At 41.3% G+C, this 15,625-nt stretch overlaps 2 gene segments (V, D, J or C); both read left to right on the forward strand.

Moving 5' to 3' along the window:
• Positions 1 to 1,677: 1,677 nt before the first annotated feature.
• Positions 1,678 to 2,311, forward strand: LOC114688960. The segment is given in 2 exon segments: positions 1,678 to 1,729; positions 1,878 to 2,311. Coding segments are annotated over 2 exon segments (486 nt in total).
• Positions 2,312 to 10,262: 7,951 nt separating this feature from the next.
• Positions 10,263 to 10,878, forward strand: LOC119088466. The segment is given in 2 exon segments: positions 10,263 to 10,344; positions 10,562 to 10,878. Coding segments are annotated over 2 exon segments (375 nt in total).
• Positions 10,879 to 15,625: the final 4,747 nt, after the last annotated feature.

Below are 15,625 nucleotides of genomic sequence, written 5' to 3' on the forward strand. Positions count from 1 at the left end.
CTCCAGAGGAACATTCAATGCCATTCTTTCTTCAAGGCCTGGTCTTCTAAGCTCAGGACACTGTTGAGTGAAGACCTTATTTGTCCACAGAGGGGCAGTGCTGCTTCAGAGCAGATGAAGGTTGTAGCTCTTCCACACACTGTTCAATAAGCTAGAGATGATTATTTAAAATAACAAAACCATTATCTCCTCTGCCCTTAAGTTTAACTGTCTAGCCTTTTACCTATATTATACCTGAATATCCTGGGCCCGTAGTGAGGACAAATAGGAATTTGCAAGTGAACACTATGAAGATATATGCTATCCTTTATGGCTGGGGCCACATCACCTTCTCTAATGTACATTTTTAAGGTTGTCATCCACACTTGGTCTGATCTCCAGCCACCATGATATGACCTGTACCTAGAATTATGTTATACATTCTTTCGACTGGGAAATCTACTCATGGTTTGAAGCCAGCTCAGTCTTCTCCATCAGGATCTTCTCTGCCTGGATCAGGAAGAAGTTTCCACACCCTTCCTTCATCATCCTGTCTAGACACACAGGTGTCTTCGGTAGGCTTCAGTTTTCTGTTCTTGAGTGCTGAGACAAGAATGAAGATAGAACACTGTGTGTTATGAAAGACAGCTGAGCACTCTTGTACAGTAGGCAGTTAGACACTCAGCAAATACACAGAACTTCTTCCTCATCCTGTTTACCTTTTTCAGTTTCATGTCCCTGTTTTCAATCATTTGATATTTTAATAGCTAGTGAAAACTTCAGAAATAACAAGTCCATTTGTTTTAAATCACCCCTTCTTCCTGGTACTATCAGAAACTCCTCACCACTAATTGTGATCATCTTTGCTCTGCATCTCCCTGCTGCCCATGCCACTGGTCTGTTTTCACTGAGCAGCCATCTGTGTCATCAGAAAGACTGTGCAGGTATCAGTGCTGTGTGGTGCTGCCATTTAGATATGTATAAGAAAAGGCACATGTATTTCATTTCAGTGAGAGAGTTAAAGCTTTTCGGGGATGCATATGTATGTATAGCAGAAAACACAATGTGTGTGTGTGGCTTGGCAATACTTGGGATTTGAGACTTTAGGACACCATGGAATGTGTTCCCCATATATGATGCAGATAGTGTGTGCTGGATAGATGTCTGGATGAAAGGAGTAAAGGAAAAAGAAAAGACACCAACATGATAAAGAAGGAACAAAACACCTCTAGGATGCTATCTATTTAGATAGAATTTTATTATTTTTCTTTTCTTTTCTTTTCTTCTTTTTTTATCTTCCTTCCTTCTTCCCTCCCTTTCTCCCTCCCTCCCTCGTTCCCTTCCTCCCTTTCTTTCTTTCTTTCTTTCTTTCTTTCTTTCTTTCTTTCTTTCATTCTTTGTGTATTTCAGAAAATTCACACTGCTATTCTTGGTGACTATATTAATACACATTTCTGCCAACAGTGTATAATGATAGTATTACAATGACAGGATTTCTGATTCTAAGTGACTGTATTTTCAGCAATAGTAACTTTGAAAAAAATTTGGGAATACTTCCTAAGTCAGAAATAGCTTTAGACAAAGTGTTTGTGAGAGGTGGAGCCTGTTGAAAGAACTTAGAGCCTGTGAAGTTAGAGTCTGTGTTCTAGGGGAGATAAAAGGCCTTCCAAGTTCTCCTCAAGCTTCAGTCTAGGAGGAATGGACAAGATCCTGAAAGCATCATTTTTAGTCCTGGCCCTTCACCTAGCCTGTGAGTCATGAAGGAGAAACTTGAGAATATGGAGTTTATGTGGATGCATGAGGGAACTGGGGCACCAGACAAAAATCATAAATGTTAAAAGCATCAATACCAAGTCCATACCCAGGAACCTAATGGCATTTGTTATTTCTCTACACAGGGGTGAGTGGCCAGCAGCAGGACAGACATGACCAGCAGAAGGTGAGACAAAGTCCCCAATCTCTAACAGTCTGGGAAGGAGCGACTTCAGTTCTGAACTGCACTTATGAGAACAGTGCATTTGACTACTTCCCATGGTACCTGCAGTTCCCTGGTGAAGGCCCTACACATCTGATAGCCATACGTTCTGGGTTGAATAAAAAGGAAGATGGAAGATTCACAGTCTTCTTCAGGAAAAGTGATGAACAGCTCTCCTTGCACATCACAGATTCTCAGCCTGGAGACTCAGCCACCTACTTCTGTGCAGCAAGTGCACAGTGCTCTCCAGGCACCTGCAGCCCATACCCAACCCTGCAGCTGAGGATCCAGCAAAACCCTGTTGTGGGGCAGAGCCTGGCAGAGGTGCAGAGGGTTTTTATTTGCAGGAGCAGGTGATCGGTGACACAGTGAATGTAAGGATCAGACTCATTCAGGCCAGAGACCGAGCTAGGTGAAGTCACGGCTTGCTTTTCTCCAGTCTCCCTTTGCCCGTCAGGCACCACTGGAGTTATACATGTATTTCCTTAACTGTCTTAGTGGAATTGTTTTTCTGAGTAATTTTACAAATAGTTGTCTGTGTGGATGGTTCAGACCAAGTGGAAATTATAACATCCCCATCTCCCTACTGTAGCTGGAGCTTTCTCCAGTCCTGCCTGGTCCACAGTCAGGACAAATCTGTCTCACCTGCCAGTCCCACAGCCACTTTGACCCAACCAAGTAAACACATGGAGACTTTTGTTGTTTAAACTGTTTGGCCTAATGGCTCAGGCTTCTAGCTATCTAGTTCTTACATCTTAAATTAATCCATTTCTAAAAACCTATACCTTGCCAAGTGGCTCATGGCTTACCGGCATTTTCACATGCTGCTTATATTGGAGGCAGCTGGCAGTGTCTCCCTCTGCCTTCCTGTTTTTTAATTCTCCTCTCTGTTAGTCCCACCTACACTTCCTGCCTGTCCACTGGCCAATCAGTGTTTTATTTATTGATCAATCAGAGCATTTGGCATACAGACCATCCCACAGTACTTTCCCTTTTCTTTTTTCTTCTTTTAAAAAGGAAGGTTTTAACTTTTAAACATCTCCAAAGCCAGCTTGGTATATTTGGGAATTTGGGCGTAGCTTCTCTTACTACTTTCTGCTGGAGGGGGGCGCTGTATTTTATGGGGACGCAAAGAAAATTTTAGGATCATGGAGTAGTCCGTGAGGCTGTATCGTCTGAGCCAGTTGCCTTGAATCCGAACTGGACGTTGGATCATCTGGGCCATGGTGTCATCAGAGACCTTTCAGCGGGTCTTGGCTGGTCAAACCTGATGTATCTTAATCTGGAACAAATCCATAGCCTCTGGCTTTCTGTGGAAACAAAAGCAGAGCCTCCTTTCCAAAGTAACATATCCTTACATCCAAATTTTGAAGTCAAGGTAACTTCAAAATATACATTTTGGCATAACTCAACAGCTTTTGCAATCAAATGTTTTTCTTCATTTACGAATATCAAAGAGAACATAATCCAGATTCACTGTGTGGTAGCCATCTTTACGTGGCTTATTTTTTTATATTACCTTGAGCCTATTGCTTTAAACTGCAGCATTCTAAGGCTGAAAAGGTGCTGTGGCTGCTGGCTCCACCTACTTCAGCTTCCCAACATGGCTGTGGTACGTTTTCAGCCAGCTCTGGGCACCATCAACTCTCTGAAATAGTGGGTCTATGCTTCTATCAAAGCAACGTGTAGCCCAGAAACCTGTTTTTGTTTTGTACTAGCAAAGACTAAATCTACCACGCAGCTTAATGTGCCACTGGCAGAGGCCTCATTCCCGCCATACTGCAGGTGGAGCACACATGCCAGGAACCCGCCATAGTAGCTCAAACACACAGGCTGCCACTAACTTGAGAGAAACAACTAGGAGCTGTTTTTAGCTCCATTTTAGAATCTTTTTTCTCAGGTTTTAGGTGGAAACTCTTGCCAACACGTTGGGCACCATTTGTAGCTGGAGTTTTTTCCAGTCCTGCCTGGTCCACAGTCAGGAGAAATCTCTCTCACCCTCCAGTCCCACAGCCACTTTGACCCAACCAAGTAAATACATAGAGACTTTTATTGTTTAAACTGTTTGGCCTAATGGCTCAGGCTTCAAGCTATCCAGTTCTTACATCTTAAATTAATCCATTCTATAAATCTATACCTTGCGTCGTGGCTAGTGGCTTACTGGCATCTTCAAATGCTGCTTGTCATGGTGGTGGCTGGCAGTGTCTCCTCCCACCTTCCTGTTCTCTCAATTCTCCTCTCTGTTAGTCCCGCCTATACTTCCTGCCTGGCCACTGGCCAATCAGTGTTTTATTTATTGACCAATCAGGGTATTTGACATACAGACCTTCTCACAGTACCCTACACTCTTGTCAAGGGTATTGTTAATGGTTATTATAGCCCAATACCAGTCACTTTCACTGTGGCTTCTGTGCTAGAAATCACATAGAATTGTCTTTTACTTTAATATCCTCTGATGACAAGGAAAGTGGTCATTTACATGACCACCAACTCCTACTTTCTCTTTTTTTTTTTTTTGAATCTTCTACCCCCATCTACATTAAAAAAATTTCAAGTATTAAGCCAGGAGGCACTCACAAGGATGCAAGTTTTTACATTAGACAAATTTTACAATAGACAAATGACATCCATGGGGAAAAATAATTCAATTTACTCATATAATGAAAATATATAAATTTCACTAAAGAAATTATTTCATGTATGTATTCCATAGATGAAAAAAATAAAAATTGTAATGTAAATTTTTCTTTAGCTAACAGAAGCAGCTGCAGTCTTTATGGCCTTCACAGTGCACAGAATGGAAAAGAGTGTTTCTCATTGCCTAACACTTTGCAGGGTTTACCCACTTATTTCTACATACATACTAACAAAATTGTCACTAGAAAAAAATTAGTTAGTTTATAAATTTAAATGTTTTTAAACCATGTAGTTGATGGTCATGTTACCCCTAATCACCTAAGAAGTGGAGATAGGAGGAATGTTTGAGCCTAGGATTGGCAGTCTAGCCTGAGCAACATAGTAAAACTCTGTCTTAGAAAAGCAAAACCAACAAAAACAATGTGGAAAATATTTAACTTGTAAAGCCTGCAAGCACCCTTCTCATCCACAGTGAGTAGTTTTCAGTATGCAAAAAGGAAAGTTAAGAAGGAAAATAAAGTCGGTTGGCTCTTAGCAATAGGAGATAAATCTCACAATACCAGTGGGTGAACTCCCTAAGTCTTTCCAAATGTTATAGCCGTTTCAAGTCTAAACTTGAGCTAGAAATTGGGAACAGTATATGTGTCAGATTAGAATAGGTTTCACTGAATGCAAACACCTACCTCAGAAGTCAACTAAAGAAAAGAGGCATCCTTGAGGATGGAGAATGGAGAACTTTGAAATTCTTGGTACCTCAGGATAGAACCCAGAGCTTCCTAGGGAATGAAAGGCTGGAAAATACTTAAAGAGATCTGAGAAACAGTGAAGACAGGTAACTTATAATAACATAATCATTACCACTTGGGTGTCTTTCATGTGTAGTCAAGGTAGATATCTGAGTTTGAGGCCAGCCTGCTCTACAGAGTAAGTGCCAGGACATCCAACTTAGGCGGCGAAGGAGACAATTGAAAATACAAAGCTGGTGAAGATGTATGTAATTCAACAAGGGGGCCATGTTCCAGTCCCAGTAAACAGCAGAACTTGGCAACTTTGGCCACATGGGTTCAGGCTTTAGAATCAAGGATATAAGAAAGGGTTTGTGTAATCTCCCTTTGCAACTAAGGAAAGGCACTGAGGCCAGGCACACGTCAGGGGTATACCTGAAGATGTCCAGAAAGGCAGTTGCATGAAGCTATAAAGGTGAAGTCTGTATTGCTTGGGTTGGCCAGGGTGTTAGAGATGCCAGAGTCTTGGGATACCTGCCAAGGAAAGCTGCTAACAGGTAATGGAGCCAGTCCAAGAGAAAGAAAAGTGTGCTGCTGTCAACAAAGCTGAAATGAGTTGGAGATCTGAAGAGTATTTTGACATCAGATATAGAAATGCAGATTTTGGACTTTGCCCAGCTGGTTTTCAGTCTTGCTTTGGTCCAGCATTTTCTTACTGTGCTCCCTTTCCTCCCTTTTTGAACAGTAATGTATATTCTATGCTGTTGTATGTTTCAAGTTGCAAGTTAACCCCCAGGATAATGGGATTAATCCACAGAGTCTATTTAATGAGCAAAGGAATTTATTTGGGGGTTAACTCACAACAAGGGAGACTTATCATAGGGTCCATGAAAGTTGAGCTATGTCCCACGCTGATTTGCCTAGTCCAAGGTCTCAGCATCCAAATCCACAAGGTAGCAAAGAGAGAGAGAGAACATTCGTCCATCCCAGGTCTTAATGGTCCCTCCACAGCCACTCCTGGGGCATGCATGTCAAGGTCATAGGCAGGTGTAACAGCTGTCTGTTACCTCACTAGGGGTGGTACTTCAGGGCATGGTTCCAACAGCCACTTATTACAGTGTACTTTTATAGATGAATGTAACAACGACAGCAATGATTCAAAGAAGGATGTTTGAGTGAAAAACAAACAAAAAAAGATTAGGAAAACATGAAAAAAATAAGTGCCAGTAAGCACATACTAAATATTAACAGAGAAGCCCTGTCCCTGAACTTTTTTAGGACAGGCCAACTTTAACGACCTTTCACAAACTATAGATCATATCTGGGAAAGCATAATAGCAAAGCAGAAGTCCGTATCCAGATTGAGGGTACACTGACCAGATTGGTTTCTATAGGTATGTTCTGACATTCAACAGTAATAAACATGTCTTATAAATTGATGTAAATGTTTGGCATATGTAGTCAGAATGTTTCTCCATTCCCTCTGCGCCCCTTGCAGACCCACAGTCACTTATAAAATAATCACTCAGGGGCATAGTATTATTTATAACTGCTTGGCCATTAGCTCAGGCTTATTACTGACTAGCTCTATACTTAAATTAACCCATGATTCTTATCTATGTTTAGCCACATGCCTTGGTACCTTTTCTCAGTTCTGCTTTGTCATCTTACTTCCTCTGTGTCTCACTGGCGGCTTCTGACTCAGCCCTTCCTCTTCCTGTCTCTCTCCTGAATTTCCTGCCTGGCTATAACCTGACTCGACATAGGGCAGAGCAGCGTCTTTATTAACCAATCATAGCAACACACATTCACAGGGTACAGAAAGACATCCTACAGCAGGCACATGAGGTACAAAATAATGTCCAAGACCAATCCAAGTAACACAGTGCACTTAAGGTAAAAGGGCCTCTGTCTTATTTCCTGGAGCTTCTCTTGTTCCCCAAGACATTGTACACCACAAAATTTTGACCATTATAGTGGTTTGAAAGAAAATGTCCCCCAAAGGGAGTGGCACTATTAGACAGTTTGGCTTTGTTGGAGGAAGTGTTTCACTCTGTGGGTGGCTTTAGGTCTCTGTGGTTCAAGATACTCCCAGTGTCATGGACCATTTTCAGTTTGCCTTCTGATCAAGATGCAGCCAGCACCATGTCTACCTATTATTGTGAGATATCCACTGGAGTCTGCTAAAGGAGTATTATGGAATTTATTAGGATATAAACTGAGGAAATACACTCACAAATACAGAACCAAGGAGATAGTTGAAGTCATGCTCTTTTCTGACCTGGAGTGAATCCACCTTGCAGTTCTATCATACCAGGAAGCAGGAAGGAGGGAGAAGGGACCTCATGACCTCTCTCCTTTTCCTTTTAAGAGGTCATGTACAATGGCAGGAAGCATCGCCTTCTTTGGGCCTCATAGCCCAAGGTTATGGGCCGAGCAAATACCAACCACTATAGCCCACATACTGCACTGCTCCCCACAATGATGATAATGGACTTAACCTTTAAAACTGTAAGTGAGCCACACCAATTAAAGGTTTCCTTATACGAGTTGCTGTGGTCATGGTGTAACTTCACAGCATTAGACCAGTGACAAAGATCCAACCCCACCAGTATACTTAATCCTCATTTTCCTGAATGAATGATCTCTTTGGTTGATTCCTGAAATATTAGGCTTTATTTTTCAAAGTTTTGACTTTTATTTACATATGTGTGTGCTCGTCCATGTGAGTCTACACAAACTTGTGTGTACACATGGGTACACACACCTGTGTGCATAGGAAGGTCAGAAGACGGTGTCTAATCAATCAAGGCTGGAGTTGCAAATTTTGCTGGGAGCTTCGCTTATTAAAACAGGTTCTGAACTTTCATCTTTATGCTTAGCAGCAAGTGCCTTTAACTGACAAGCCACTTCTCCACCAACTTTAAGATTTATCTTCACTAGGAAGTATTGTTTGCCAATTAAAATCAAGGAAAGACAAGGCAGCATTTAGCATGAGACCAACTGGCCAGTGCAGCACTCAAACCCAATGTGCTCCAAAGCCTCACCACAGAGGCTGTGGCCATGCAGCATGGAGAGCATCCACCTGCTCTGTGGAGAACTAGAGAAGGGCACAACCCTGCCATCCTGAGCTCCCCAGGCCGCTGTGGCTCCCATGGTCTCCTGCTCATCCACAGAGACTGCAGTCCAGGGCATGTGCTGCCTCTCAGCACTCAGCAGTGAGGTGGGCAGAGGTGTACATCTCAGATACCAGAAGCTTGTCCCCATTATACATGTTGATCGGTTATTTAAATTCATAGTGAGACCTGGAGCTCTTTCAGAGCCCTTGTTTGTACTTTCTCTTCTGATTGCCCATTGGTCCATTTCATCCATTGGGATAATGAGAGCAAGTGAATAATTAAAAACTACAGACTATGCTTTTTGGTGCCCACTACCTATGATGGAAAACCTCACATAGCCTTGAGACAGTGTGAGAGCCTTGGACCTGCCTCTAATAAATGTACCTCCCCATGGGAGGCCTTACATTCTTGTAAGAGAGAATGGGGAATGGGTTGGGAGGGGGAAGTTGGAGGGGCAGGAGGAGGGAAGAGGAGGATCTTTGATTGGTATGTAAAATGAATAAAATATTTTCTTAATAAAAAAAGAGGTACAGACTAAATGATAATAAAACAGTACCCAAAATCTAAACACCAATTTATGTGGCATTAACATACTCCTAAGTTCTTTCAGGTTATATATATCATGTACACATAATAGGCTGGGTCACAGAGAAACACAGCAAGATTATTATGAGATCATTTTGTACATAAAAAAAAAATACCCAGAATTTAACAAGTGAGACTGAATACTTCAGGGCAATAGTATAGAAGCTTCTAGGACTTGTAATAAGCAGAGTTCTTGTTTTGGAGAGAACAGGACATTGTCTGAATAAAACTTGTTAATAGACCTTTACAAACTAATCAGGTTTTGTGAAAGTGAGTTTTCAGATTAGTATGACCCCCCCCACTCTCTGTCTGTCTGTCTGTCTCTCTCTCTCTGTGTAATCCAATGGTTAACATTCCTCTATTGCTCTCCACATTTATTTATTCATGTACTTGTATGTATGTATGTATGTATGTATGTATTTATTTATTTATTTATGTGGTAGAGGTTCTCACTGTCACTGAAGCTCACCAATTGCACTACACTGTCTGACTAGTGAGACCCCAGGATTCCTCTGTCTCTACTTCCCAGAGCTCTGACTGCAGGTGCACCCACATCAACTGGATTCTTAAGTGGCTGCTGGAGATCAACACATGGGTCCTCATGATTTACAGCAGGCAAGGGACACACTGAGTCTCTCTTTAGTCTGTAAGGACTATGAATTTATTCATGTTACAGTTTCACAGACCATAAACAGGTATCTTCTAGCATTCTGATGCACTGTCCTTTACCATGTGATTTGAAAGTAGCTCTGTTAATTGCTGAGCTTATGGACCCTAGTAGTAAAGGAGAAAGATTATTTCAGATGCCAGTGTTTCACAGGGAAATTCACAGACCTGTGAGGATTTTTTTTTTTAAAGTAAGCTTTATTAGAAAATAGATGTAGAGAAGTAAACATAATACAATGGTCTGTAAGTGCATTAAAGACTGCACATGGCTCATGATGAATCTGACTTTGGGGCACCCAAATTATCCCTCTAAATAACAACCATGAGTTCAAAGCAACTTTATTCTCAGCAGGGACGGGTTTTTCCATTCACTCTTTTAAGTGCTGCCTCTTTTAACTTTCAAGAAAGACAGGAAGCAAGTAAAAGTCCATGATGAACTACACTTTTTCTCTCTGTATAAGGAACTTGTGGCCTGCGATCATACAAAGCCCCACTTCCTGCTTGAGGTCATGTAGGAAACACAGTCAGTACAAGTGCAGTGTCAGGCACTGAGACACTCAACACTGATCTAAGGCCAAGGAGACACACTCAGAGAGGGACATGTGCCACATGCCTCTCCACAGCCTGCTCTGTGTGCTGGTGGCCTTGGCCTTCTCTGGTATGGATGTCTCACATATAGCTAAGTACATGCAGGAAGCATTGCTCTAGGCATATAGCAGTTCTCATGGACTTGATGGGGAACAGGGATTAGAGAGAAGCAAGCAGAATATGTCTTCAGTTAGGTTTGTCTTGGGCCTTAAGGTACCAAATACCAACAGTGTTTTATTCACACTATCACAGAATAAGCTTTTTTCTTTCTTTTGATTTTTCTGCAGGATCCAATTTGGGCCAGAAAGTGACTCAAGTCCAGTCAACTGCAAGCACACAGGAGGGGGAAGAGGTCACCCTGGACTGCTCATATGAGACAAGTCAAAACTTATACCATCTTTTTTGGTACAAGCAGCTTCTTAGTGGAGAGATGATTTTTCTTATTCGACAAATTTCTTCTTCTACTCATACTGAGAGGAGCAGCCGCTACTCTGTTGTCTTCCAGAAATCAACAAAGTCCATCAGACTTGTCATTTCAGCCTCACAGCTAGAAGATTCAGTGAAGTATTACTGTGCACTCTGGGAACACACTCACAGTGTTTGAAATGATAGCACAAGCTGAACAAAAACTGGAGCTCCTTAAGCATAGCCTCTCTCTGGGAGCCCAGCTGAAAAGCACACCTGCACATCCCAGACAAGAAGTTCCCAACCATGGCTCCTTCATCTGTGGTCTGCATCTGAAGTGTGTTTCTGAGTAAAACCTCATATCATGAAATTTAGAAACAGTTGTAGTGAGTGTCTTTGTCTTGAAAGTATTTAGCTAAAAATAGACCACAGAGAGTATGTGTAGTATTCTCTGTACTTGGGAATCTTGCACCACAATAATCTAAAGTATTAGATTTTCTTTAAGTTGGTAACAGCACATAGCACAGACTAGGCATCTGGAAGAGCAAAGAACATAATTTCCTTGTGAATCTGAGAGAAGCAGAGACATCATGAGTGAAGTTGTCAGAGACACATTAGGAAACTGCTGCTTCTGGGGAGTCCCTACATCACTGTCTTTGCATCTGGTACTGAGCCTGAGATACAGAAGGACCACTAGACTTGAATAGGGAAGGATAGAAGCATGAGGGCAGCATTTGATTGTACTCATACTTTTGAAAACACTGGCTCATACGTCAATCTTTTTCATTTTGAGGGACTTCAAAAGATCCATCCATTGCCAACATGCTACACACAGATTTAACCCAACATAAAGAAAAGCTCTAGAAGTGAGGAGTAGAGAGTGGATGGTAAATTGAGTTGGAACCTCATTGAAAGCATATGTGTCTGGACCTGAATCAACTGAGGTCCATAAAAAATATGAATGTATAGAAAAATATCCCACCTGTTTCTCAACTCCTTTGCAGTTGCTTTTTCCATGTCCAACCTCCAAACAGAACAATATAGGGAAGGAAATTCTGGGAAATGTGTTTCCAGATATATTTTCAAAGATTTGTTTATTTATTTTATATTGTTTGTGTAACTGTTTTTCCTGCATGTATGTGTGTGTACTGTGAGCATGTTTGGTGCTCATGGAGGCCAGAGGAGGGCCTCTGCAAGAGACACAAGTGCTCTTAACTACAGAGTCAATGTTCTAGTTCCTGTTTCCAGATAGTTTACATTGAGACTACAAAACTACTATAGAATTTCTGGGTAAGCTGTGGGATTCGATGTTGGATTTTTGAGATAAGAGGAAATAGAGGCAAGGTAAAACCACAATAGGTCATTTAAGAGAAAGAGATAAAGCAAAGTGAAAGTATCTGAGATCTTACTTTCTCCACAAAGAACCAGTCAAGCAACCGAGCTGTAAGAAGCTGCTCCTGCCAGTTACCACCACCTGCAGCCAGCATTGAAGTGTCAGCCTACATGGTCTCTCTGAGAGCCACAGAGAGAAAATTCAGCTGTCCTAATGCATTTTCTTTGGTCTCTGCTTCAGTTTCTGGCTCTGGATTCCTGCCCTGAGTTCTAACTTGGTTCCCTCAATGATAGACAGTGAGGTAGAAATATGATCTGAAATAGTCTCTTTCTAATCCAGACTGGTTTTGATCTGTGTTTTATCATAGAAAATCTAAACCAAAATGGAACAGGGCCTCATATCATAAAAAAGTGGTCTTTAATCACAGAAATTCTCTTACAGAAGGACCAACTGGTAACTTGTTTGGATTCATGACACTAGCAGCCTTTCCCTTATGTAGAGATATAAAATCAACCCAAGCAGAAGGAGAAAGAACCTTATTCTGAAGATGATGAATCAATGACTGTGTCCTCGATGCCTTTTATTTCATGATGCTGGGTATTTTAATGTTTTAAATTATTATTATTGCGCACTTTTACTTATCTGCTTTGATTGTATTCCCTAATTATCCTCTCTGACTATCCTCCCTCTCTCCTCAAACTTCCTTCCAAAAAGTCTCATTTTTAACTTATATTTATATCTTTTTCTTGTGGCCCACTGTACCTTAGTAGGGTTTCTTCCGTGAGCATGGATGTGGGCAGTGGATTTACTTGAATAAAGACAATTGCTTATCGGTATATGCCACTGAGGAATATGACTTCCCCTCCCCAAGCAAGCACCAACAGACAACTGAATCTAGCTCTTCAGATTGCGTTGAACCTCCTGACAATGACAATGTTTAAAGATCCAATCTTGTGCTGGTAGAGACTGCTTTTGTGAGTTCATAAGTGCAAGACTCATGTCATTTCCAAAAGATTGTATTTATTCATATTTATGTTTATAACTTGTTAGGTTGCTGTCTTATAATTTAATCTTGCTTTCAAAGCTTTTATGACTCAAGTCTTACAACAATTTCTCTATTGTCCAAAACTGTGACTCACATGCTTCCTCTCTCATTTTAATTTTAGTTCTTCTTTCCTCCTTTTCCTTTCCTTATTCATTTTATGATATAATGTTACCTCAAAAGAAGCACATTGTCACCCAAACACTGTCTTTCAACTCTATTGGGGATTTGGAAAAGTGCTCTAGTGTTTTCTACTGTAAGTCAGCACTGGGACTTCCGTTGAGTCATTATGTCTGGTAGATCAGGTGCATTCCTGCTAAAAAGGGTAGGTAACATTAAGTCCAAGTAAAGACAAATCACCAGAGAAGTCACATGAGACAAACAGGATAAAACAGAGGAGAAAGTTAGAAGAAACATCCATCAGATACACAAAGTACAATGAATAAACACAAAATATATGAGAAAACCATCCACTATGACATCCACCTAAACTCACAACTCCTTAGTAGTGGATGCCAAAGAGAATGGGACAGCTAAAATACAAGGTAAAGACTAAATTTTCTCCTTTGAAAGAATATAAATGACCATGTATGGGAGTCAATTAAGCATAAGAACAATGTAAGAGACTCAAACTCAGTGACTAAATAAGAAAGTTATCAAAGTAAACAAAATAATCAGGCTGGCTCTCAGAAAGTATCTTTTTTACTTGTTTGGGCCATCTGGCCCTCAAGCCCGTTAGGGATGAGCCATCCCACAACTAAAATTCAAATTCTCTATTCTGAGCCTTTGCCTTGCCTGCCCATAGCACTGTCCCATAAAATCCCAGCATGGCGATGTTCTGCACTTCCTGTAAGTCTTGACTCAAATGCAACTGCCTGTGAAGACTTTCCTTTTTCCTCCTTGAAAATCAGGCTCTAGCCTACTCCAAATGTGGAAAAGGGAAGTATTTATTTTCAAAAATTTTATTTATAACTTAAATCATTTTATCAGTCTTAAAAAGTAGTACTGAATATAATGAACCTCTAGAAGAGTTAGAGTCATATTTGTGGATAGGAAAGCATAAGCAGCTCCCTGAGATGGAAGTTTCTAGTTCCTATATGACAATTGAATGGGAGTGGTTGGAAGTTAAGGGTTTTGCTATCTGAGCAGGACCAACAGAAGAAAGAGGAGGACCCAGAGTGCTACAAAAGACTCACCTCAGAATCAGTTTAGTGAACTCCCAGCCTTAGAATATGCCCCCTCCCATCTCTAAAGGATGAAGCTTTACTTCCTCCTCCTCTGAGGCTCATCTTCTGTCTTTTCCTGACATCCAGTCCTTTAACTGTTCCTGGGAACATACTCTGTAAAACCCTAGATGACCACCAGCATTACTGCTACATCCACTTCCCTTGTCCCCTCCTACTGGCTCCTTGGCTCTCCCTTTGATGACCCTTCTGGTTTCATGCCATGTTTATTCTGTTACTGTATAATTTTTTTTCTTTTCCTTTTTCAGCCCTCTGCTAGGCTCTATTTTCTTCTATCTCATTTCCCTTTCTATTTCTATTACTAGTGGTATTCTTCCACAAATCTATGTATGTATAATCATTAATATCTAGAGCCTGTATATGAGAAAAACATGCCATATTTGTCTTTTTGAAACTCAAAAGGAAGTCGTTTTTACTGAACCTCTGCCACCAGAGATCTGAAGCATTTTGATATTTGAGCTGAGCTCCCGGCTGCCCTCTGGTGCCTGTGAGTTAAATTGTGAGAACACGTAGTGGTGGCAGCAGCTGTCTTTTCTGATCTGAAGTTACAACTTTGTGATAATCATGGCGGGAGGATTCAGAAGAAGGTTGTGGTGTTTGATCCACTTCTGTCGGATGTGACTGTGATTCATGTAGGAGTGCCAAATGTGATTCCTGAGTGTTCTGAGCTGGAGAGCAGAAAATTGCTTAAGATATGGGCCTCAGCCTTGTTTCCCAAAATATGGAGTTTTTCTTTGCTAAGTGTAATTGTGTTCATATGCTGTCCCTTTTGGTACTCCAGATATGTCCTGGGAGGTAAGAACACATCAGTAATGGAGAAGAAGCCACCATAGGAAACATGGCACAGTGAGCCCTTCTTATGTTCCACTCTGCTTCCACCCTTCCAAGGTAATACAAGGTTTTCCAATGGGCGCCAAGACATGTGATGGAGCACAGACACCTGGGAGAACCTGGGAAAGCTGTCCTTAGGATGCACTGCCAAGTAGATCTCAGAAGACTCCCCATGGGCTTTGTCTTGTGGGCAGACACTGCAACCTCAGTGAGTGCCTGCTAGTCTTCAGTGGAGGACACCGTGAGCAGACCCAGCAAGTGTCTGAGGTACTGGAGCTACTGTGCTGTGTGATTTCCATGTGTGTTCCTGTTAGTGCTTACTGGACATGCCAAAGTTCTTGAAGCTTCCCTCCTTAAATGGCATAGTGATATTCTAGAAACAAAGATTTGGGTTGAAGTTCTGAACCTGCCACTTATTTGTTGAGGGGATTTTGGAAGGTTGCTTTATAATATTTTAGTTGAGGGGAATTTGGGAGACTGCTTTATAATTCTCATC

This window comes from Peromyscus leucopus, chromosome 9 (genome assembly GCF_004664715.2).
Source record: "Peromyscus leucopus breed LL Stock chromosome 9, UCI_PerLeu_2.1, whole genome shotgun sequence".
Classification (NCBI taxonomy): Eukaryota; Metazoa; Chordata; class Mammalia; order Rodentia; family Cricetidae; genus Peromyscus; species Peromyscus leucopus.